General features: G+C 51.5%; 1 protein-coding gene across 3 annotated transcripts; it reads right to left on the bottom strand.

Moving 5' to 3' along the window:
* Positions 1–6,250: 6,250 nt before the first annotated feature.
* LOC100438694 (serine protease 40) lies at positions 6,251–20,405 on the bottom strand. Of its 3 annotated transcripts, none has more exons than XM_054549116.2 (4): positions 19,497–20,405; positions 18,602–18,787; positions 13,546–13,721; positions 6,251–9,809 (listed from the first exon to the last, which is right to left on the bottom strand). In XM_054549116.2, the coding sequence occupies exons 1-4, from the start codon at positions 19,837–19,839 to the stop codon at positions 9,495–9,497; spliced, it is 1,020 nt and encodes a 339-aa protein (XP_054405091.1). In that variant the 5' UTR covers positions 19,840–20,405; the 3' UTR covers positions 6,251–9,494. The 3 variants fall into 3 exon arrangements, with proteins under 3 accessions (XP_054405091.1, XP_054405092.1, XP_054405093.1); XM_054549117.2 differs by lacking the exon at positions 19,497–20,405 and adding an exon at positions 15,818–16,145 and having other exon boundaries at positions 18,602–18,704; XM_054549118.2 differs by lacking the exons at positions 18,602–18,787; positions 19,497–20,405 and adding exons at positions 15,818–16,088; positions 16,529–16,832.
* Between the last annotated feature and the right edge of the window lie 3,293 nt (positions 20,406–23,698).

Raw genomic sequence — 23,698 nt, 5'->3', positions numbered from 1 at the left:
AGACTCCATCTCAAAATAATAATAATAATAATAATAATAAATAATCATAATAAATCTCACCTCCAAGCAGACCTTTGTATTTTTCCCTCATGGCATGTGATAGATCATGATGAAAGAAAAGTCACCTTTACGGTCTTTGACATATGCGGAACACTCAGGCTTGAGAAGGTGGGAGAATTCAGCAGGTCCGGAAGCCAGTGAACGGGAAATCGGGGGGCTGCAGTTTGGCCCCTTGATTCCAACCCCCAGGCACATTCTCTGTTGTCTAGGAGAGACTGTAAACCTCCACTACAAGTTTGACGTCAATTGTCATTTTAACCCTTGTTCCTGAGCCTCCCTGTGTGGGGTGCTTGCCAGGCCTGAGACTTCAGTCATCCCAGAGTCTTTGCTCCCTCAGACACTTTTGGCATCAAATGAAAACTTCCAGCCAGGTACAGTGGCTCACCCCTGTAATCCCCACACTTTGGGAGGCTGAGGCAGGAGGATCACTGAGCCCTGGAGGAAGAGGCTGCAGTGAACTATAATATGATGCCACCGCTGCACTCCAGCCTAAGCTACAGAGCAAGACCCTGCCTCAAAAATTTTTAAATTAAAATTAAATATTTTTTTTTTTAATAAAAGAAACTTCCCCCACTGCGGCATCACTCCGGCCCCTCCCTCATTCCCATTGGTATTACAGGCGGCCTCAGTCAGCCCTCCCAGGATCTCAATAGCTCGACTGTAGGACAGGGTTCCTGCCTTCTGCAGTCAGACCTCGGTGTAGCCACATCCGCCCAGTGCTGCTGAGAACCTCAGGAAAAAGGAACCCACTGGGCAGAGCTGGGGGAATCTTCCTCCAAGTTTCACCATTTGGGGTCTAATATTTTGCTTTAAACAATGTTGCCAAGAATAGGAAATGCCGTTCTCGTGTGGAAAGTCTGTCTCTTTCACTCCTGCCCGCCATAATTCCTGTGTGGTGAGCAAGAAACACTATAATACAAAAATCGACCTGAGGGTTTCTTCAAGGAAGAGCGTCAGGACCGCACATGGCCCTCTTCCTGCGCGGGGAGGCGCAGGCTGAGAAAAGCTCTGCAGGGGGTGGGGGAGGGGGTGCCGCGCCCCTCCCTAGTCCGCCCAGTCTACCCGTTGAAATTCTTGCTGTGCTCTGCACACCTTTGCAAGGAAACCTGTCGAGATTGTCATTTTGAGTAAATATAAATATAAAATGAGGCCAGGCACAGTGGGTCACCCCTGTAATCTTAGCACTTTGAGGGGCTGAGGCAGGAGAATCACTTGAGCCCGGGAGTTCGAGACCAGCCTGGGCAACATAATGAGATTCCTTCCTTACAAAAAAGTTTTTAAAAATTAGCCAGGCTTGGTGGTGCGCGTCTGTGGTTCCAGCTACTCGGGAGGCTGAAGAGGAAGGATCACTTGAGCCCAGGAAGTAGAGGCTGCAGGGAGCCGTGATCACACCACTGCACTCCAGCCTGGGAGACAGAATAAGACTCTGTCTCAGATACGTGGATAAATAAAAACACAGATGGCCAGGTGCGGTGGCGCTCACTCCTGTAATCCCAGCCCTTTGGTAGGCTGAGACGGGTGGATCACGAGGTCAGGAGTTCAGGACCATCCTGACCAACATGGTGAAACCCCATCTCTACTAAAAATACAAACATTAGCTTGGTGTGATGGCACATGCCTGTAATCCCAGCTGCTCAGGAGACTGAGACAGGAGAATCACTTGAACCTGGAAGGTGGAGGTTGCAGTGAGCGGAGATTAACCCACTGCACTCCAGCCTGGGCAACAGAGAGAGACTCCATAAAAAAAAAAAAAAAAAAAAAAACTCAAACACTTTATGGTTTGAGTTTCATTCTGGCTCATGTCTATGTGTGAAATACATTGTATTTAAATAGAATTGTTTGCCCCAGAGAGACCCCTTACCCCTTTTGCCAAGTGAGGACACAGCCAGAAGGCATCATCTATGGAAGTGGGTCCTCACCAGACACCAAATCGGCCGGCACCTTGAAATTAGACTTCACTTCTCCAGAATTGTGAGAACTAAATTTCTGTTTTTTTGTTTTGTTTTGTTTTTCCTTTTTTTTTTTTTTTTTTTTGAGACAGAGTCTCGCTCTGTCACCCAGGCTGGAGTGCAGTGGCGCCATCTCGTCTCACTGCAAGCTCTGCCTCCCGGGTTCATGCCGTTCTGCCTCAGCCTCTCTAGTAGCTGAGACTATAGGAGCCCGCCACCATGCCCGGCTAATTTTTATATTTTTAGTAGAGATGGGGTTGCACTATGTTGGCCAGGCTGGTCTTGGATTCCTGACCTCGTGATCTACCCGCCTCAGCCTCCCAAAGTGCTGGGATTACAGGCGTGAGCCACCGCGCCCGGCCATTTCTGTTCTTTACAAGCCATCCAGGCTATGGCATTTTATTATAGCAGCCCAAACAGACTAAGACATTACTTAGGTTCCTTTTATCTGTTTCCCAATCTTGTAAATAAAATAAATAAATAAATAAAAATCAATATAACTCGATTTTTCACATTTAAAAAGCAGCATCTTCTGTAACATTTTCATGTTAGAACATGAAACATAGAACTATGTTTTTCTTGCCATAGCATAAGTTTTTAAAATTGAAATTTTGGTGGTTGTGTTTATGGAAAGAAAAATTACCATTAGGGGACAAAGAAAGAGCTCCCGGAAACTCTTCATTTTTAGGAGACGGGGTCTTGCTCTGTCACCCAGGGTGGAGCACAGTGGTGTGATAATAGCTCACTGCTGCCTCAAACTCCTGGGCTCAAGGGATTCTCCTGCCTCAGGCTCCGGAGAAGCTGGTATTACAGGCGCACACCACCATGGCTGGCTAATTTTTGTATTTTTATTACAGTAAAGACAGGATTTCACCATGTTGGCCAGGCTGGTCTCCAACTCCTGGGCTCAAGTGATCCACCTGCCTTGGCTTCCCAAAGTACTAGAATTACAGGCATGAGCCACCAAGCCTGGCCACTTTTTTTAGTTGTATATTTTGTAGCAATGAGATCTCGCTGTGTTGCTCAGGCTTGTCTCAAACTCCAGGCCTCAAGCAAGCCTCCTGCCTCGTCCTTCCCAAATGTTAGGATTATAGGCAGGAGCCACTGCTCCTGGCCAGGAGCTATTCATTTTTAACATGAAGATCTCATGACATGGTTGTATTGAGTGGAGGAGTGGAAGGAAAAGGTTGTCTCTTCCACCCTGTTCCACGAGACCTGAGACTAATCGGCTCCTCACCCAGCCCAGGTGTGTAGGACTCTGACTTTTCATCCCAGGGTCTTGGGGCCTTCCCTTCCTTCTGCATCAGCTTCACTGTCCAGAGGACCAGTCAGCTACAAGCTGCCCAGCTAAACTCCCGGGTTCAACTGCCTCTGTGTGCAACGGCCCACACCCCCAGCACTGAGGCGCAAAAAAGGTCTCAGCACCCTGTGGCCTTGATGCCTGGATGTCAGGGCTCAAGGCTGACATGCCACACACAGCCTGAGGTTCCTTCTGGGTCCCGCACACCCACCCCAGCCACCCCTCCTCCAGCTACATCTGTGCCTCCCCAGTAACTCTAGCACCTGCATTTGTGTTGCAGATTCTGGGATTCACCCCGGGAAGGCTGTGACCGTGACCTGACCATGACCAGAAGGCCAAAAGCTGAGCCTCTGAGAAGCTGAAGCTTCAATCAGACACTTGGCTGAAGGACAGCAACTGCCACGCAGCTCCTCCCTGAACACCTGTCTCTCAAATCAGCTAATTTAGTGATTTGGTTTCCGAATGGTATAGATTTAGAATTAGCTTTGGTGATAGTTAGTTATTTAGTTTCCAAATGGTATAGATTTCGAATTCGCTTTGGTGATATTTTTTGCATTTTATGTTGAAAGTTTTTATATACAACAAAAATAACGAGTTGTTTAAAAATAGTCTTACATAAAATGAAGCAAATATGTAGAAAAGAATCCAAAACAAAGATAGCTCTTAATAAATTATTGTAAGGCAATCCACCCTTGTGATCACCACCAAGGCCCCTCTGCCTCTCATTCACAGAACCCTCATTTATTCTTTTTTTTTTAAGATGGAGTCTTGTTCTGTCGCCCAGGCTGGAGTACAGTGGTATGATCTTGGCTCACTGCAACCTCTACCTCCCGGGTTCAACCGATTCTCCTGCCTCAGCCTCCTGAGCAGCTGGGACTGCAGATGCCCTGCTAATTTTTTGTATTTTTGGTAGAGATGAGGTTTCACGATTTTAGCAAAGATGGTCTCAATCTCCTGACCTCATGATCTGCCGGCCTTGGCCTCCCAAAGTGCTGGGATTACAGGCGTGAGCCAACGTGCCGGGCCCCCTCATTTAATCTTAGTTGAACAAAGTAACTGCACATTTCGTATTCACTGTCTGGCCTTATGTCATTGTGTTTCTGGGCATTTCAGTGTCCTAATTTTGATCAACCCCCTTTAAAGAATCATGGGAACAATATCACCTGAGGTCTTACGTGATTGGAATATCAGTGCTTTTTCTACCTGTAAGTCAGTTTCGGTAAGTATAAAATCCATGGCTCACAGTTTCTTTCCTTGAGGGTTTTTGTTTGTTTGTTTGTTTTTGTTTTTTGAGAGAGTCTCACTCTGTCCCCCAGGCTGGAGTGCAGTGGTGGGATCTCGGCTCACTGCAACCTCCGCCTGCCGAGTTCAAGCAATTCTCCTGGCTCAGCCTACTGAGTAGCGGGGACTTACCCTTTGCCTTCTGCCATGATTGTAAGTTTCCTGAGGCCTCCCCAGCCACACTGCACTGTGAGTCAATTAAACCTCTTTCCTTTGTAAATTACCCAGTCTCGGGCATGTTTCTATTAGCAGTGTGAGAATGGACTAATACAAGCATCAATATTTTTCTGTCATTAAATTTTATATAAAATTTGTTTTCATGAGCTTATATAAAGCAGTATGATTTAAATAGCTTCTCCACAGGGCGCGGTGGCTCCCAGCTACTCGGGAGGCTGAAGCAGGAGAATCGCTTGAACCTGGGAGGCGGAGCTTGCAGTGAGCCGAGATCATGCCATCGCACTCCAGCCTGGGGGACAAGAGAGAGACTTCGTCTCAAAAAAAAAAAAGAAGTTAGTGCCATTGAAGAAAGATTTTTATAAACGTTTCCAAGAAGAGGGGCCATGCCACACCGCACAGAGCCCCATGGGGAAGCGCCGGGTTCGGTCAGGAAGCCAAAGGAGTGAGGGGGAAGCCCAGCCCAGGAAGCCTTTCTTGTGGTCCCCACGGCTTAGGATTGGCTCACTGGAATAACATCCGCAGGCTGTGGGCTATCGGAGTGGTCTCTAGTTGCCCTGGGGTGATTTAGGCCAAGGAAAATATTGGAAAATATTGGTGTGTGAGCATTAAACAAAGGTAATGTTTCAAAGATGGACTAGGGATCAGTTTGCATACAGAAGGTATGTTTGCAGCCAGATTGTTTATTATCTCCAGAAGTTTGCTAGCCCTGGGAGAAGCAGCCTCTCCTCAGCCAGCAAGGCCCCTCGCCTCCTACAAGATGTCAAACTGTCCATAAAAATACTGAAAATAAAAAACATGATAAACATAGACTTGGACTGCACCATCAGATCTCCTTGAGTCTCCAGCCTGCTGGCCTGCCTGCCAACCTCCATAATCTCATGAGCCAATTCCCTAAGATGAAAAGTCTCACTACATAATATACATACACATCCTATTGGTTCTGTTTCTCTGGAGAACTCCAACACAGCTCCACTCCTGGGCCTTGACTTCTGCTGTGTTTGCAAAGGTCTGCTGAGGTGCAGCCCAATTGTGAGCTCTGAGAAGTCCCTCCCAGCAGAGACCACTGTGAGTCCCAGATATGTGATGAGCATTCTCATGGCAGGCTTCCCTCTAGAACCTGGCATAGCAGATCCCCGTTCTCTTTCTACATTTCCAGTGTCTTTATGAAGATTTTTTTTTTTTTTTCTGAGATGGAGTCTCGCTCTGTCGCCCAGGCTGGAGTGCAGTGGCACGATCTCAGCTCACTGCAACCTCCGCCTCCCGGGTTCATGCCATTCTCCTGCCTCAGCCTCCCAAGTAGCTGGGACTACAGGCACCTGCCACCACACCTGGCTAATTCTTTGTATTTTTAGTAGAGATGGGGTTTCACCGTGTTAGCCAGGATGGTCTCGATCTCCTGACCTTGTGATCTGCCCACCTCGGCCTCCCAAAGTGCTGGGATTACAGGTGTGAGCCACCACGACCGGCTGAAGGTTTTTTTTTAAATAATACAATCAACACTTTTATTGATTTGTGTATTTGTTTTAAGCAGGAGAGCTGACCCAAGTGACCGAGGCCACCCGCAGCTGCTCTCTCCACTTGCCATGGGAGCCTCAGCCGAAGATGTGGGAATGAAGTAGTCAGTGAATTTGTTTCCATGAAAACCCTCTTTGTGAGGCCGCCTTGGCTGGCTGTGTCCCTCGGCTGAGTGTCCCTGCTCCTCTCAGGCACCCTGTCCCCATGGCTCCCACTTCACTGGTCCCTCAGGGCCTTGGGTGGCAAGAGCTCTGCTTCTGCTGCCTGTGCCAGGCCCCTGCCCTGGGCTTTCCCAGAGCCTTCAGCCCAAACGTACCTGGGTGATTAGTACTTTTGTAAATAAATGCTCTACAGATTACCCCAACTAAAGTGGACCAGCTCCAAAGTCCACACTGTGACAGCCATACCTTTAAAGTAATGACTGGCTTCTTCTTTCATCTGCATTTACTTTGTTTGCTCAATGTAATGTGGTCTTTAATTCAACGATTACATTTTGCATATGTAATATTTTGACTTGGTTCTTTTCTGTAGTTTCTTTGTCTTGGGTCTTATTGCTAATACTATTTTTCGGTATCCAAAAAGATATTTATTGTGCTTATTAAATATGTTTGATCGGTCTTTTCCAGCAACTCTACTTCTAGTAGTGGATGCTGTGCAGCCTACTGTGTTTCGGTGGGCATTGGACTCTTAAGATAGGCAGCAGCTCCAGTGCACGTGTGTGCATTCCCTGGGCTTAGCAGCTCCTGGTCACCCTGTCTGCACTAGGAAGGCTCCCAATGAGTCAACGAGGAGGGTGGCCCCAGAGCAGAGGGCCCCGGGCATGAAACACCTCACTCACTCTCTCCTGCATTCTGCCACCCCACAAGCCACTCCTGCAGGCAGGCCTTCTGGTGAAAGCCCTGGAGGAGATCACAGTGGAAGGGGCCCATTTCCCTGGATAGCAACTGTCCTACCCAGGGGGGTTTCAGGAGGAGGATGGAGGGCACACAACACTGGTGGCTGGTGGGGCCCTCACGCTGGCTGACACAGCCACCTTGCAATCCTGGCACCTGAGCAGGACCAGGCAGCATTTGTCACGAGGTGTGGGAGGCAAGCAACAAGAGCAGAGTGTGAACAGCCTTCTTAAGTGCGGCTCCTGGCTGCCCCATCCTCCATCCCCAGCTACAGCCGCCCAGGGTAACTTCAGTTTCTCCAAGATTTTCTCACTGATTTTGGTTAGTTTCTGAAATGCACACTGCCTTCTCGCCTCCACAGCTCACCCAGGGTCGATTTTGGAGAGGGAGCCAGTAGCCCGTGCAGCACATGGAGGCCTGGAGCCCCTGACGACGGGTCTGGTGAAAACCATGCAGGGGCCACTCCCAGCCTTTCCATAGCACCACTCACTGGCCCTGCAGATCTGTTCTCTTCCCTGATGTCAGTATTGTTGCCTGGGGTCCTCCCTTGCCACTGCAGACAGAATCTGGCCACACTAGAGACAGGCCAGCCAGAGCCTCTCAAAGCAGTCTGGGAAGGTGAAACAGGGCCGGAGGCCTCTGGGAACAGCTGCACCCATGGGAAGCACAAGTCTTCTCAGCTCTCTCTGGAGATGTGGGTTTGAATCCCTCTTCCAGTATTTACTATCACGTGACCTTAGACACGTTCCTAACCACGCTGGGCTTCGAGTTCCAGATCTATAAAAAGAGACTGAATGCGGCTCGTGGTCCTGAGGTGGGTTCCAGGTGCAGAAACCGCCAGGCGCTGTGCTCCAGCAGGCCTGCGGAGCTCCTGGGTGTGGATTTGCAGCCGCAGAATCGGAGGAGGCCAGAGGAACTTCATGGACAGGCAGGCCATCGCATAACTCCATGCTCCACGGAGGAACATGCCTGCTGATGGACAAAGCACAAGTCACCACATAAGGGAACCCCAGCCCAGCCAGCATGCGGCCACCATGGGCAGACGGAAAGTGGCAGTTTGGGCGACAGCGGTGGCTAATGCTCTAAATCTGAACTGATCAAGTGCTAATTCCCACCTTAGGGCCCAGCAGTCCCACTCTGCAGCCCCATTACTGAGTTTGCCATCAGGGGAGGAAATGCTTTTTTCTCGCTTCCAGACACTGCTGAGCTTGTAAAGCCAGATACCGTGCTGGGCATAGGTGTCTGGCTCAGTGGCACCTCACCAGGAAGGAGGGAAGGAAGGCTCTGAGTTGGAAAGGAAATCTCTGCATTAGTGTCAGAGGGCTTCAAGACCAAGAAATTATGCCGATCGTGCCCATGAGACTTCACTTGTTCCCACCTGCTGGTGAGGGCCTGGGCTATCTGGGTGACAACAGGACTGGAAATAATTTGCACAGAACACCTGGATGGCACTTGGGGCACAGTGCACCTGCAGTGACAGGGGGCTGCCCTCTTTTTATTGTGAGTTCAGGTTGGGGGTTGCGGGAGAGCTGTGGTGTGAGGCCCTTCGAGAGTCCTGCTGACTCATTAGGATACAAACCTTACTCAGACAGGTTTGCAGGGGCAACTCAGAGTGTGGTTTATGGGCTCAGTGCTGGACCAGCAAGTCCTGGGTCAGCTAAGCCACAACCCCTACAAGCTGGAGCAAGCCACAGGGATGGGGGCTGGGTTTCTGGAGGCAGGGAGAGGGCAGGGCTGCGGGTACAGGGGGCAGTCAGCTGAGAGCTGACCCCTGGGACACAGCTCTGGTACTGCTGACCCAAGACCTCAGCCCCCTTCACAGTTTACTTGCAAGCTGTCGAGAAGAGCCTCTGTGACCTGTGCACCTGGAAGATGCCGCTTCATCCCTGACCGGTGCACAGCACCTGGCTCCAGGAGGACAGGCAGCTTCTTCCATGTGGGGAGGCCCTGGCCCCATTTTTCTGGAAGACTGCATGCCCTGGAGGACAGGAATGGGGCCTGAGTCTACGCGACCCAACTTCCCAAGGAGAGTGACTTGGCTCCCATATGGTCAGCCTGGACCCTGCCCAGGGAGGAGGGAGACCTTCCCTCCCTGAGGAGTTGGAGACACAATGGAGCATGGGAGATGGCTCTGGTGGGCCAGAAACCAGAGCAAGAAGCTTCTTGGGTGGTTTTTAGTTTGTCAGGCCTGAGGCAGGGGTGGCCTTGGGTGGACAGGAGAACTCAGAGATGGAAACACGTCAGGAGCCTGCAGAGCTCAGCAAGGAGGCCGGCCTGAGGTGGGCACGCTTGTGGTAAGAGGCCAGGGGCCCTGGCCCTTCACAGGCTCCCCAGGAGAATCAGCAGCAGGAGGAAGGTGTGAGCAGCCAGAAGGGCTGCGCAGAGCCCAGGCTTGTGGACGGTGCCCTGAGAGGTCATGCTGTCCAGGGCTGGGGGCGTTTCCTGAGGAGGAGCCAAGGCGGGCTCCGGAGGGGGGCCCTCCGTCTTCTTCTGGTTAATCCAGTTGGTGAAGTAGGTGAGCCGGGTGAAGACGCTGGGACCGATGGGTGAGCAGCAGTCGAGGCTCCAGCTAGACAGCCCCATCAGGAACCAGGTGCCATTTAACAGGCAGACAAGGGGACCCCCGGAGTCTCCCTGAGAACAGAGAGGACATGGGTGGTAGGGACCAAGACAGGGAGGGACACATATTGTTCAGGGCACAGGAGGGGACCTTACACTTCTCCAGGATGGAATGTGGGAAGCAAGGTGTGCAGCAGGTGTCTCCACCGTCTGAGTGAGTGGCGCTCATCAGTCACCTGGGCAAGTTAGAAGCCCAGACCCAGGAGGGACCTCCTGGATCAAAATCTCAAGCACGGGGCCCTGGAGCTTCACTCCACAAAGCTCCCAAGGAGACCCTGGGCAGAGCCTCCATGCTGACAGTCACAAACCCATGAGAATAAGCAGGGGATTCTAGGAGATGGACATCCAGGCCTAGCCCTCCTGACCCCAGTGGGGAGAAGGCGCCGCCTGTGGTCCCCAGGGTGGCTGGGTGCCAGCCTGGAGGGCTGGCTGCACCTTGGCCTGAATCCTCCACAAAGCACTGCATCCCACCAGTATTTTTTTTTTTTTTTTTTGAGACAGAGTCTCGCTCTGTGCCCAGGCTGGAGTGCAGTGGCACAATCTCGGTTCACTGCAAGCTCCGCCTCCTGGGTTCACACTATTCTCCTGCCTCAGCCTCCCGAGTAGCTGGGACTACAGGTGCCCGCCACCACGCCCAGCTAATTTTTTGTATTTTTAGTAGAGGCGGGGTTTCACCACGTTAGCCAGGATGGATTCGATCTCCTGACCTCGTGATCCACCCGCCTCGGCCTCCCAAAGTGCTGGGATTACAGGCGTGAGTCACCGTGCCCAGCCATTTTTGTTCTTTTTTAAACTTTTTTTTTTTAATTAAAATGGAGATGGAGATCTTGCCATGTTACCAGCTGATCTTGAACTCCTGGTATCAAGTGATCTTCCCGCCTTGGCCTCCAAGGTGCTGGGATTAAATTTAGTCCTGAATCCAGATGTCCTTGACTTATTAAGGTCTCTAGTGTTCCCTCCACTTCTTGGTTAAGCTTTTTAGAAAATGCCAGGCTGTGGGATGTGCTGAGGGGAAAAGAGGTGCTGCCCATGCCCAGCCTGCGGGTAGGGCAAGTGCCAGGGGCTCCCAGGTGAGCGCGGGCGATTGTGAGTGTGGCAGGGCCCCCAAGCGGGGAAGTCCCTGACATCATGGGCAGAGCACCCCCATCCCATAGGCCAAAAAGGGAATCCCAAGGAAACAAGCATCCTCCTGCCATCTGTGCAATCAACATGACCAAGCCTTTCTGTGTGCACACAGCACTGAAGAGGCCCCGAGGGACATTCCACATGAACAGATATCACAGACATGGGGTGTGGATCGGGGCGGCCTGGAAGGACCCCAGAAGGGCTGCTCTAATCCTAGAGCTTCTCTGAGCCAACACAGGAAGGAGGGGCAAGACCTGACTGTGCCAGCCCACAGCCTCGTCAGTGGGCAGGGAACCCATGGGACCTGGTGCAGATTCTGTCTGATAGGATGGTTCTGGCCTGAGCCCCATCAGGACACAACTGCAGGAGAAGGGATGGCAGAGGCTGGCGGGAAATGGTCAACAGACAGGACTTGCCATATCTGACCCTTTCTCTCTGTCTAAGGAAATGGGGCAAGGCAAGGGAAGCAGGCCCAGTGGTGCACAGTGGGCTGTTGGTGTCAGGAGGCTGAAGGGCCCCTCCAAGGAGGACAGCAGAGAGCAGGAGGGGCCGCCCATGGTGTCTGATGGAGGATGCTGCACCAACGCCTGACAGCATGGCTGTGGTGAGGACGGAGCCCAGGAAGCAAGAGATGGCACAGGCAGGCACCCTGGGGTGAGCTCTGCTGGGATGGGTGGGGTGGGAGGAGGTTGTGGGGAGCAGAGAGGGTGCCTGTAGGGCATTTTGTGATGGGAGTCATCGAAGAATGTTTCTGCACCATGAGGTGACCAAAGAGAGAGAAATAAAAAGAGGGAGGCGCAACAGAGGGAGAGGAGGCCGGGCACGGTGGCTCACGCCTGTAATCCCAGCACTTTTGGGAGGCTGAGGCAGGCGGATCACTTGAGGTCAGGAGTTTGAGACCAGCCCAGCCAACATGATGAAACCCCATCTCTACTAAAAATATAAAAATTAGCTGGGAGTGGTAGTGCATCCCAGTTACTCGGGAAGCTGAGGCAGGAGAATCACTTGAATCCGAGAGGCAGAGGTTGCAGTGAGCTGAGATTGCACTACAGCACTCTAACGTGGGCGATAGAGTAAGGCCCTGCATCAAAAAAAAAAAAAAAAAAAAAAGAGGGAGAGGATCCTGCAGGAGTCCTCCTGGGACCCACAGCTCCCAAGAAGGGCAGGGCCTCTCCAAGCTTGACTGTGGCTGTGACCCCTCACATTGGGCAACACAATTCCTCTCTGGGCCTCAGTTCCCCGCACTATAAAATGAAAAGATTACACATAGTGGGAGAAGACATTCATAATATATGAACATATCCAATAATGGGCTCATATCCACAATAGATAAAGAACTCCTATGATTCAGAATGAAAGGCAGACAATCCCATAGTTGGCAAAAAACTTGCAAGGACAATTTACAAAAAAGGCAATAAACATATGACAAAGAGCTTATCTTCACCAGTCACCAGAGAAATGCACATTAAAAACCACACACAAGAGTTTATATGAAAATGGCAGACAATCTGAAGGACTGGCAGCAACAAGGTGCAACCTGAACTATCACTCACCAGCTGATGGAAATGCAAATTGGTACAACCAGGTTGCAGAGTTTCTCAGATGATCAACGAGAGATGAACATGTGCATGTCTCATGGCAAGGCAATTCCATTGCCAGGGCGACCGCCAACCACAATGGGAAGCTATGTGCTCTGAAACGCACACACCAGGACGTTCACAGCGATTCCATTCGCAACAGCCTCAAATGGGAACCACCCAAATGCCACCCGCACTAGAATGGATGAGTAAATTGCAGTGTCTTTGCACAGTGGAATAGCATACGGCAATAAAAATGAACAATACAGACTGCACGCCAGATGGATGCATCCCACAGACACAACATTGACTGATGGGACCAGGCAAAAGTTTGCATACCATATGGCTTCACTCAGCTAAAAGTCCCCACATGAAGCCATGGTGCTTTAGAAAGCAGGCAGAGTTATCCTGCGGGAGTTAGCGTCAGGAATGGGCATGGATGAAACCCATGGATGCCGGGTACATGAGTGGTCAGTCTCTGAAAATTCCTCCACAGGACACTTGTACTTTTGCCCTTTCCTGTGCGTGGTGTGCTTCAATAAGGTTTCTTTTTTCTTTTTTTTTTTTCTTTTTTTTTTGTTTGAGACAGAGTCTCACTCTGTCACCCAGGCTGGAGAGCAGTGGCATAATCTCAGCTTACTGCAACCGCCGCCTCCCGGGTTCAAGAGATTCTCCTGCCTCAGCCTCCCGAGTAGCTGGGATTATAGGCACGTGCCACCATGCTCCGCTGATTTTTGTATTTTTAGTAGAGATGGGGTTTCACCATGTTGGTCAGGCTGGTCTCAAACTCCTGATCTCAGGTGATCCACCCGCCTCGACCTCCCAAAGTGCTGGGAATACAGACGTGAGCCACTGTACCTGGCCAACAACGTTTCTTAAAAGATACAAAGAAAACAGATGGGCCAGCGCTTTTTGGGAGTTTCTGTCCTGGCTCTGACACCTCAGGCTTGGCTGGGCTCAGGAACAAGTCGGGGCTGGGGCAGGGTCCACAGGAGACCCTGTGGCAGAGGCCCAGGGCAGCACAGGGGAGAGAGATTGAGTCCACTCACTCGGCAAATGGCCTTTCCTGTTATGAGGTCCCCAGCGCACAGCATGTCCTCGTGGATGGTGTAGTCACTGCTGCTTGGCTGGCTGGGGTACTGGGGCTGGAAAAAGGATCCGCAGACACTGTTGTCCATGGCACCGACCTCTGCCTCCTGAAGTTGGAAAGGCTCAGGCAGGAAGACTGGGAGGAGGTGTCAGATGTGGGCCACAGCTGCAGCTGCAGCCAGAGGGAAGCCCTCCCTCCCCAGCCTGCTCGCCCAGGGAGAGCACACGAAGATGAGGGGACAGCCAAAGGGGGAGGGCCTGCAGTAGGAAGAACCAGGAGGGAGACCAATGTGGCTGCAAGGGAGCAGGCATGGGGTGAAGGGTGAGGTGCAGCCGCCTCGGGGCCCAGAGCAGGGGCCCTCCTAGCCAGAATGTGGTGTTGGAGGTGTCATTCCAAGCACACTGGGACACAATAGAAGGGTCAAAAACAAGCCCTCTGGCTGCTAAGAGGAGGCAGAGCTGGAGGCAGGGAGGGTGGCAGCTGGAGTGCCAGCCTGGCCGGTGGCATGCCTAACAGGTGCTGGGTGGGCTTGAGCAGTGTAGCAGTGTGACAAATCAGGCACGGCCCTTCCTCAAGGAGCAACTGGTCTGGGGACACTTGGGCTCTGTTTCCAGATGTTACTCCCAGATCTGGCCTGGGGTCCCCATGTGGGAGCAGCATGATGACAGAGGCCCACTCCTGCACAATGCCTGCCCTGTGTGGGCCTCATGTGTCCTTGGGGGCTGCTGGTGTGTGGAGAGAGAAGGATGACTGGAGCCCAGATCTCTCTTCAAGGTCGGTGGCTCTCTGCTCAGTAGCTGATCCAACTAACTGGTGACTTCCCCAGGCCCTAGCTCCTCCTTTCCCACCTGGAGAATCTTCTCTGCCTTGATTCTTAGAGAATGACAGTCCCTGGGAGGCCGAAGCAGGCAGATCACCTGAGGTCGGGGATTTGAAATCAGCCTGCCAACATGGAGCAACCCGTCTCTACTATAAATACAAAATTAGCCAGGTGTGGTGGTGCATGCCTGTCATCCTAGCTACTCAGGAGGATGAGGCAGGAGAATCGCTTGAACCCGGGAGATGGAGATTGCAGTGAGCCAAGACTGCACCACTGCACTCCAGCCTGGGCAACAAGAGCAAGACTCCGTCTCAAAAAAAAAAATAGTTTGAGAATGACAGTCCCAGGAGGCTGTCTTTGGAGGGCCGGCTGCTCTCATGACTAGGGCCATGTGACTGACATTCAGTGGCCAAGGCAGGGAGGCCAGCTCTGGCCTGTTCATGGAAGAAAGTCCTGTCCCAAATGCCTCCTCTGAGATATTCTGCCAGATCATGACCCCACAAATAATGCCAAATTGCCATTCTACTTTTTTGCACTCATCATTATATTTCCCTAAATCAAAAGCATTCACTCTTTTGCTAGAGTCTTTGCCTAACATTTCTTCCTTCTCAGTCTACAAATATACAAATATATGACAGATATACTAGGTGAGCAGTGAGGTTCACATTCACAGAGGTAAGTGTTCTTGAGCCATAAACACCTGGACCAGAGGACAGGCCTGCTCTTTTTTTTTTTTTTTTTGAGACAGAGTCTCGCTCTGTCGCCAGGCTGGAGTGCAGTGGTGCGATCTAGGCTCACTGCAACCTCTGCCTCCCAGGTTCAAGCGATTCTCCTGTCTCAGCCTCCCGAGTCGCTGGGATTACAGGGACATGCCACCATGCCCAGTTAATTTGTGTGTGTGTGTGTGTGTGTGTGTGTGTGTGTGTATGCATATATATATATATATATATATATATATATATATATATATATTTTTTTTTTTTTAGTAGAGATGTGGTTTCACCATGTTGGCCAGGATGGTCTCGATCTTCTGACCTCATGATCCACCCACCTCAGGCTCCCAAAGTGCTGGGATTACAGGCGTGAGCCATTGCGCCCGCAGGCCTGCTCTTACTTGCTACTGATGCCCAGCACCTTCCACAGCCGTGGAAGCTCCAGTGGAGTTTGGTGAGGCCCTGGAGGAGGTCAGACGGCAGCAGGCCCTTGTAGTCAGGGTGGAGTCAGCAACATTCAGAACCAGGGAATCCTGAATGGCTCAGAGTCAAAGAGCCCAAGTACCTTCCTCCAAAAGTGGGAGAACCTCAGGTGGCTTGACCCATGTCAGGGGGAATTGTGACACTCAGGAGGACTGGCAGAGCCCCGAAGCGGCCTCCCGCGCCTTCACCTGCATTGCCTGCCCTGCGCTGCTCACCATCCTCGGTGACCATTCCCCAACCAGATATCCAGCAGGAGCTGTCAGGGGCCAACCACGTGGTTGGTTCCAGAAGGCAGGCAAGGAGGATGTGGGAGCTGAATTCCACATGACGGTGCAGCTGCAGCAGGGTGATGTCACTCCCCATGTGGTGCAACTTGTTATAGTCAGCGTGCACCATGATCTTATTCACTGTCATCTGCTGGCTATGCTCCGTGGGATGGCTTAGCTGGTCGTATCCAAGCAGGATCCGGTAATCGGGTTAGTGGACCTGTTGTGGGGAGGCTCCTCTGAATGCTGGGCCGGCACCCTCACCCCGGCTGCCCACCTGGAAGGCACCCAGACCCCACCATCACTCTGGGGTTTCTCTCTCCTCCCTTCCTTGTGTCAGATAGCCCTGCTTTGCTCTTGACACAAGCTTGAGGGCCTACAGCCTCAGGACACTTGGCCTTGGATGATTCCCAGTGGCTTTCCCAGCATGCCCCAGACTCAAAGGAGTAAAGAATCTTAGTGCAGAAAACACTGGGGGTGCATTACACTTCACCCCTTCATTTCAGAAGAGAAGAGACTTGGCTCATTCCTAGCTCTGACCAGAACCCTCCCAAGGCCCCATGACCTACAGCAATTCTGAAAGACCCTATTTCCCTAGCCAGCATGCTCCACCCACTTCTCCCCAGTTCTCACACACCACCTTCTCCAAGGCTGCCCCACCTGGTGACAGGAATTCAGTAGGTATTTGTGAAGCACATGGAGGAGCTCATGGAACTGAACTTCTTGTTTCCAGAAAACGAGTGACTTTCCAACCCACAGGTCCTGGCTGTGTGGTTCTCCTCCCCCCACAGGTCCTGGCTGTGTGGTTCTCCTCCCCCCACAGGTCCTGGCTGTGTGGTTCTCCTCCCCCCACAGGTCCTGGCTGTGTGGTTCTCCTCCCCCCACATGCCTGCATCCACCTCCCCCAAGGCCTCTCCTGCTCTGAACCCCTGTCTGGTGCAGGGTCTACCATGGTCTTGGGCTTGCGCCTCACTTTCCTGACAGAATGAGAAGCCTCAGGGTGGGGCTTGTATTTCTGGGTACCGCACAATGGGCCTCACTTGAGGCCTGGCACCTGTGGATGCTGAATAAATGAGTGGGACCTGAGGAGGATGCTACAGCCAGCTATGTCCAAGCTCTGGCTTCCTGGCTCAGAATTTGACATCCTCCCTGACTCCCTTTGGGCACACAGTGAGCCCAGGAAGCATTGGAGGAGTAACTCAGTCTCCCGACCCTCTGCCTCACACCTCCTGGGACAGAGACCATCTGTTTCATCCCTCCCTCTGGTCTGTGGGGACAGTGGCAAATAATTCTCCAGAAGTGACAAAACGCCCCTGGTGGCTGGACATACAGAGTCGCAGGACCCTTCTGGGGAAGAATGTGCCAGCATATGTGGGTAGCCAGGACCTAGGGGAGCCTCCGGCAGGTGTTCCCCAGACAGCCTGCAATAAGCCCTGGCTGGAAGGGGCCAGGTGCTCAACCATGCATGCCTGGCCCTGGGAAGCCCTGGGACTGTCACTCTGTCTTATCACCTGAAGCGTGTGTCAAGTGTGTGGCCTGGGACACTGCACACCCACTACTATTTACACAAGAAAAACCGAGGCCCACTGAGATTGTGTGGGTGGCCTAGAGCTGGGCAAGATGCAGAAACCAAAGTTCACTCTGAGTGGAACATTAGGATTTTGATTCCTAAAGTTTACAGCAGACGGAGAATGGGCTGGAGGTGGTTCTCTTTAGAACAAAAGTCTGTTTTCCTCTATTTATTGATAATCCCAACTACAGTGAGTTAATTTTCATTTAGCTATTTATTTTATTTTATTTTTGAGACAAGATCTGGTTTTGTGGCCCAGGCTAGAGTGCAGTGGCACAACCACATTTCACCGCAGCCTCAACCTCCCTGGGCTCAGGTGATCCTCCTGCCTCAGCCTCCTCAGTAGCAGGGACCACAGGCACGCCCCATCGTACTTGGCTAATTTTTATATTTTTAGTAGAGATGGGTTTTGCCATGTTGCCCAGGCTGGTCTTGAACTCTTGGGCTCAAGCAATCCACTGGCCTTGGCCTCCTAAAGTGCTGGGATTACAGGTGTGAGCCACTGTGACAGGCCTTAACTATTTATTTTTACTTTTAATTATTTACTTATTTTCAGACAGGGTCTCATTCTGTCACCCAGGGTGGAGTGCAATGGTGTGATCACAGTCACTGCAGCCTTGACCTTCCAGGCTCAACTGATCCTCCCAAGTAGCTGGGACTACAGGCACACACCACCAGGCCTGGTTAATTTTTGTACTTTTTGTAGAGATGAGGTGTCTTTGTGTTGCCCAGGCTGGTCTGGAATTCCTGGACTCATGCAATCCTCCCACCTTAGCCTCCCAAGTACTAGGATTACAGGTGTGAGCCATCACACCCGGCTCCATTTAGCTATTTCAAAGTAATGTGCATGTAATGAGACAACCACACCATCTTAGCAGGTTGACCAATGTGAGGTGGGGTGGGGTTGGGGAATGCCCAACCCCAGAGTGAGAGATGAGGTAGGAGCCTCTGCTTGGGAGATGCCACACAGTTGGTCAGGAGACTGGAACAGAGTGACGAGCAGGGACAGCATTCCAGGCACAGGGCACTGCTGGGTCAAAGGCAGGACACCTGGGGCAGCAAACTGTCCCAGAACAAAGCGTACAAAGGAAAGGCTGCGCCCTCACTTTGGGCTTCCCTCTTGCATGCACTCCCACAGCAGGGCCCGTGGAGGGAAGATGCACCTTTGGAAGCAGTGAGCAGCAGAGGCCACCCAGTTGCTGTCGATGAGGGCAGCTCCCAGATGTGCCTGCCTAGGTAGAGGAGACTGGCCTGCCATGGCCACCGCTCAGGCTCCGCCCTCTGGCCTCCAAAGATCTTCCCGGTGGGCCTCCCGGAGGAATTCCCGCTGAATCTGGTCTTCCCACACACTGTGGAGACAGCCCAGCAAGGAGGTGCCTGCATGAAGGACACCAGCCCCTGGTGCTCCCAAATGTCAGGATCAACAGGACTCGGGGCGACCAGGCCCCTCCTCTCACTTCACAGGAGGGACAAGTCCAAGGCTCAGGGTAAAGCCACGTGGCCCATGTGACAGCACCACCTGAATGACCCGGGAGCACACAGCCCATTGCCCCCTGTCAGGGGCGACGGCCCGTGGGGCTAGGGGGTGAGTACTGGGCCCGACTTTTCCCAGGCCTCAATGCCGTTTGTGATGGCGCAGAAGCTGCCTGCTACAGAAGGGATGCACTGCTCCACCGCGCGGCCCCTAAGCGGCTGTGTCCTCCCTTCCAGGCCCTGTGTTCTCCCAGACTGAAGCGAACGAGAGACACTCCGTCCACAATCCCGTTTGCAGTAGCATTTCCCCATCCTGGAAATGAGGGTGTGTGGGGCGCTGCCCCACAGGCCCGTGGGGCACTGGACTGCAGAGGCCTGAGATCCAACCCGGCAGAGCCAGCGGGGGAGCGCCCCACCCTCTCCCCTCCTTCCAAAGGCGCCTTCCTCCCAGGGCCCGAGAGCCAGACCTGGCCTGGCTGGGCCCTCCTGGCGGGTGTCCGCGTCCGCATCGGGCGGAGGGGGACGGCCACGAGAGGCAGGCGACCTCTGCTCCTCGCTCTGTCTGGGCCACCCCTGCCCGCTCACCTGCAGAGAGGGACGAGGTGGACTGGACGCGCAGCGGCAGGAGGATTGGCCAGAGGAGGGAGGCGGCCAGTGCGCAGTGCCCCCGCCGGCCCTGGCCTGAGCCTTCTGCCCCTGCGTCCCTCATCCGGCCGGTGGCCTGGGCGTCCCCGACGGGGCGGAGAGCGCGGCGCGTGGCCAACCGCGGGGCTCCAGGAAACCGCCTGCGTCCATCGGGGCGCTGGGACCGGATCTCGCGAGCGGCAGGTGCGGGGAGCCCAGGTCTGTAGGAGGCAGGGGTCACTGGAAACCCCCAGAGCGTCACAGGGCCCCTCCCTCCAGGAACTCCACTGTGCAGGGGAGACATGAAGGCAACTATGGCCCAAGCCCAGAAATATACAGTAATGATAAGAGGGCAAGTGCTTACTTACATCACGTCATCCAGCATTTCCAGCTTGCTTTCCGAGTTCAACCCACTCCTCCATAAGGACGCCGGCTCGTGGGAGTAGGTCAGGCCCACCAGGGACGATACAATATCCTTTTCTTAAACTCCGGCATACCACGGTCATGAGAGGGCTGTGCCATCTCAGTCACAGGTCCCTCCACACTCAACAGGAGGGTTATAGACAACAGCTGGCTGGCAGGGAGTCATCTTAGAATTCTACCTAACAGCCCAACCTCCGGCCTCCAGTGACGCATGTCCCTCCCAATCCCCAAAATGCATTCAGCATACCTCAAGGTTACCAAGAGCCTCATCCTGTTACTGGAAAGGGACCTGATTCAGACATCAAGAGAGGGTTCTTGGATCTTGCAGAAGAAAGAATACAGGCGGGTCCATAAAGTGAAAGCAAGTTTATTAAGAAAGTAAAGGAATAAAAGAATGGCTACCCCATAGGCAGAGCAGTCCTGAGGGCTGCTGGTTGCCCATTTTTATGGTTATTTCTTGATTATATGCTAAACAAGGGGTGGATTATTCATGAGTTTCCAGGGAAAGGGATGGACAATTACCAGAACTGAGAGGTCCTCCCTGTTTTAGACCACATAGGGTAACTTCCTGACCTTGCTGTGAACTGTCATGGCACTGGTGGGAGTGTCTCTTAGCATGCTAATGTATTATAACTAGTATAGAATGAGCATTGAGGACCACCAGAAGTCACTCTCGTTGCCATCTTGGTTTTGGTGGGTTTTGGCTGGCTTCTTTACCCCAACCTATTTTATCAACAAGATCTTTATGACTTGTATCTTTTGCCTACCTCCTATCTCATCCTGTGACTTAGAATACCTAACCCCCTGGGGGCTGGGCACGGTGACTCACACCTGCAATCCCAGCACTTTGCGAGGCCGAGGCGGGCGGATCACCTGAGGACAGGAGCTCGAGACCAGCCTGGCCAACATGGTGAAACCCCGTCTCTACTTAAAATACAAAAATTAGCCAGGCAAGGTGGCAGGTGCCAGTAAATCCCAGCTACTCGGGAGGGTGAGGCAGGAGAATAGCTTGGACCTGGAAGGCGGAGACTGCAGTGAGCCGAGATCACACCACTGTACTCCAGCCTGGGTGACAGAGCTAGACTTTGTCTAAAAAAAAAAAAAAAAAAAAAAGGCCGGGCACGGTGGCTCACGCCTGTAATCCCAGCACTTTGGGAGGCAGAGGTGGGCGGATCACAAAGTCAGTAGATCGAGACTATCCTGGCTAACACAGTGAAACCCCGTCTCTATTAAAAAATACAAAAAAATTAGCTGGGGTGGTGGTGGGCGCCTGTAGTCACAGCTACTCAGGAGACTGAGGCAGGAGAATGATGTGAACCCAGGAGGAGGAGCTTGCAGTGAGCCAAGATCTCGCCACTGCACTCCAGCCTGGGCAACAGAGCGGTGAGACTCCATCTGAAAAAAAAAAAAAAAAAAATGCTTAACTTCCTGGGAATGCAGCCCAGTAGGTCTCAACCTCATTTTACCAGCCCCTATTCAAGACGGAGTTGCTCTGGTTCGAACGCCTCTGGCAATCTCATTAGAGTCTCAACTTAAAATTCAAAATCTCATCATCTAAATCTAAATAGAATTATCTCATCAGCTCAAAATCCACAATCTCATCATTTAAATACTCCAAATAGAATATGGATGAGGTTCCCAGCTGTAATCTGCTAAACACAGCCCTTGAGCACAATTCTTCCTCACCTGTGGACCTATGAAATTAGGTCCAACATTCTGCACATACAATGACAAGATGGATATAGCATAATGCTCAAAAGGAGGTTGGGGGAATGGACAGTGAAAAGCAGTTACTAGTCCATAACAGCTTTTATATCCTTCTGGACAAACTCCATTAAGTTTCAAGGCCTGGGAGAAAATTCTCTGTGGCTCTCAGCTCTGGTCATCCTTCCTTTTTTATGCAAAGTAGCACATTTGCATCCAAGTAGTTCTATTGCCTTGCTTCCCTCAAGTGGAATTCTGGGGGCCTTCTTTCATTGTGTACTTTCTCTGTCCCTGTCAGTATGAGCTGGGAATGTTCTGCTGACATAAACCTCTTAAGAACCTCATAGTCCTTTCACTTCATTAGATAAAGTCACATGCACAATCTTTTTGAGATAGTCCCTCCTCCACCTGGGCCTCCTGCTGAGATGGCAGCGGGCTTGGGGCCCTCTGTTGTGACTATACCTCAATGTCTTGAAAGGGCCCTTTGATCGACTGACTATTCTGACCTCTTGGTCTTTCTGTGGTCTTAGCAGAACATTATAGTGTCAACCTTTTCTCTGTGCCATGGTTTCAGCGACCATCTCTGACTTTTAGCATCTTTTGACATCTGGAGAGGCTAAGAATTTTCGAAACCCTCCAGTCCTGGTTCCTTTTGGCTTAGCAGTTCTTCCTTCAGTTTATCTCTCTTCCTTCACATTTTGCTATAAGTAGCAAGATGAAACCAGGTAGCACCTCAAAGTGTTGCCTAGAAATCTCCTAAGCCACATGAAACTGCCTTTGCAAAATTATAACTGTAAGAGAAATCTGACAGTTGACTCCATCTTGCTTCTGACCTCCAAGCTGTCCTTGGTCATTCCTGGGGCTAAGCCAAGCTAACTTTGAGAAGAATTTAGTTTATAGTTTAATTTGAAAGCAAGGATAATAATAGTTCCTCCCTAAAATTAATCCCTTCCTTGCTCAGGGACTGAAAACCACCTTTGGTAAGACTAATGAAAGGCCACAAGAATAGGATTTTGGGTGGGGACTGAATTCTGATGAGATAGGCATAGTTTCTATAATCCCTTACAGCTCAGGAGTCATATGGCCAGAGGTCACAAGATTTGTGACTCTCCCGATTGCTCCTATAGATAATGTCACTATTGTAGAACCTAAGATTTTTTTTTTTTTTAGATTTTTCAGACTGACCCCACCTAGACTTGTGACTCATGTCTCAAATGGCCCTGTGGCACCACCCAGAGGTGGACTCAGTGCACGGGGACCATTTTCCACACCTCTATAATTTCATCCCCAGCCAATCAGCTGCACTTATTCCCTAACCCCCTGCCCATCAATTGTCCATAAAATCCCCTGGCTTCTGAGCCTTCAGGGAGACCAATTTGAGTGAGAACGCCAGTTTTCCAGTGTGAGCTGGGCTTGGTCAATGAAAGTCTTTCTCTCCTGCAACAGCATGGTCTCAGTAGATTGATTTTGTCTGTGCAGCAGGCAGGAAGAACCTGTCTGGTGATTACACATATGTGCAAACAAGACCCTGAAAGTTTGCTCCCTACACAGCAGCTGGACACAATTTCTGCTGTGATGCCATCAGGATCTACCCCATTTCCAGTAGCATACCCCCCACCTGGTGAGCTGTCAACCATGGAAGCCTTAAATTCTAGATTTCTATGCACAGTCTATCCAAGGAAATAGAGGCTTTCTCTAAGGTAGTTTAAGTTTTTTAAATGATGTTCCTTAAAATATTTTCAGACCCCATCCACTGCCCAGTTCCAAAACTACCGGCATATTTTTAAATGTTTCTTACAGCAGCACCTCATTCCTGAAACCAAAATTCCTATTAGTGTTCTGTTGCCATGCAACAAATTACCACAAACCTCGTGGCTTAAAACAACACAAATATATGACCACGCCATGCCCATGGGTGAGGAGTCCGGCATGGCCCAACTTGGTTCTCTGCTGAAGGTCTCGTGCTCAAGGTGTTGACTGGCCACAAGCTCTCTGAAGGCTCTGCAGAAGAATTTGCCTTCCAGCCCATTTACGTT

Source organism: Pongo abelii, chromosome 11 (assembly GCF_028885655.2).
Source record: "Pongo abelii isolate AG06213 chromosome 11, NHGRI_mPonAbe1-v2.0_pri, whole genome shotgun sequence".
Lineage (NCBI taxonomy): Eukaryota > Metazoa > Chordata > Mammalia > Primates > Hominidae > Pongo > Pongo abelii.
This window is presented reverse-complemented; position numbering and strand designations above follow the sequence as displayed.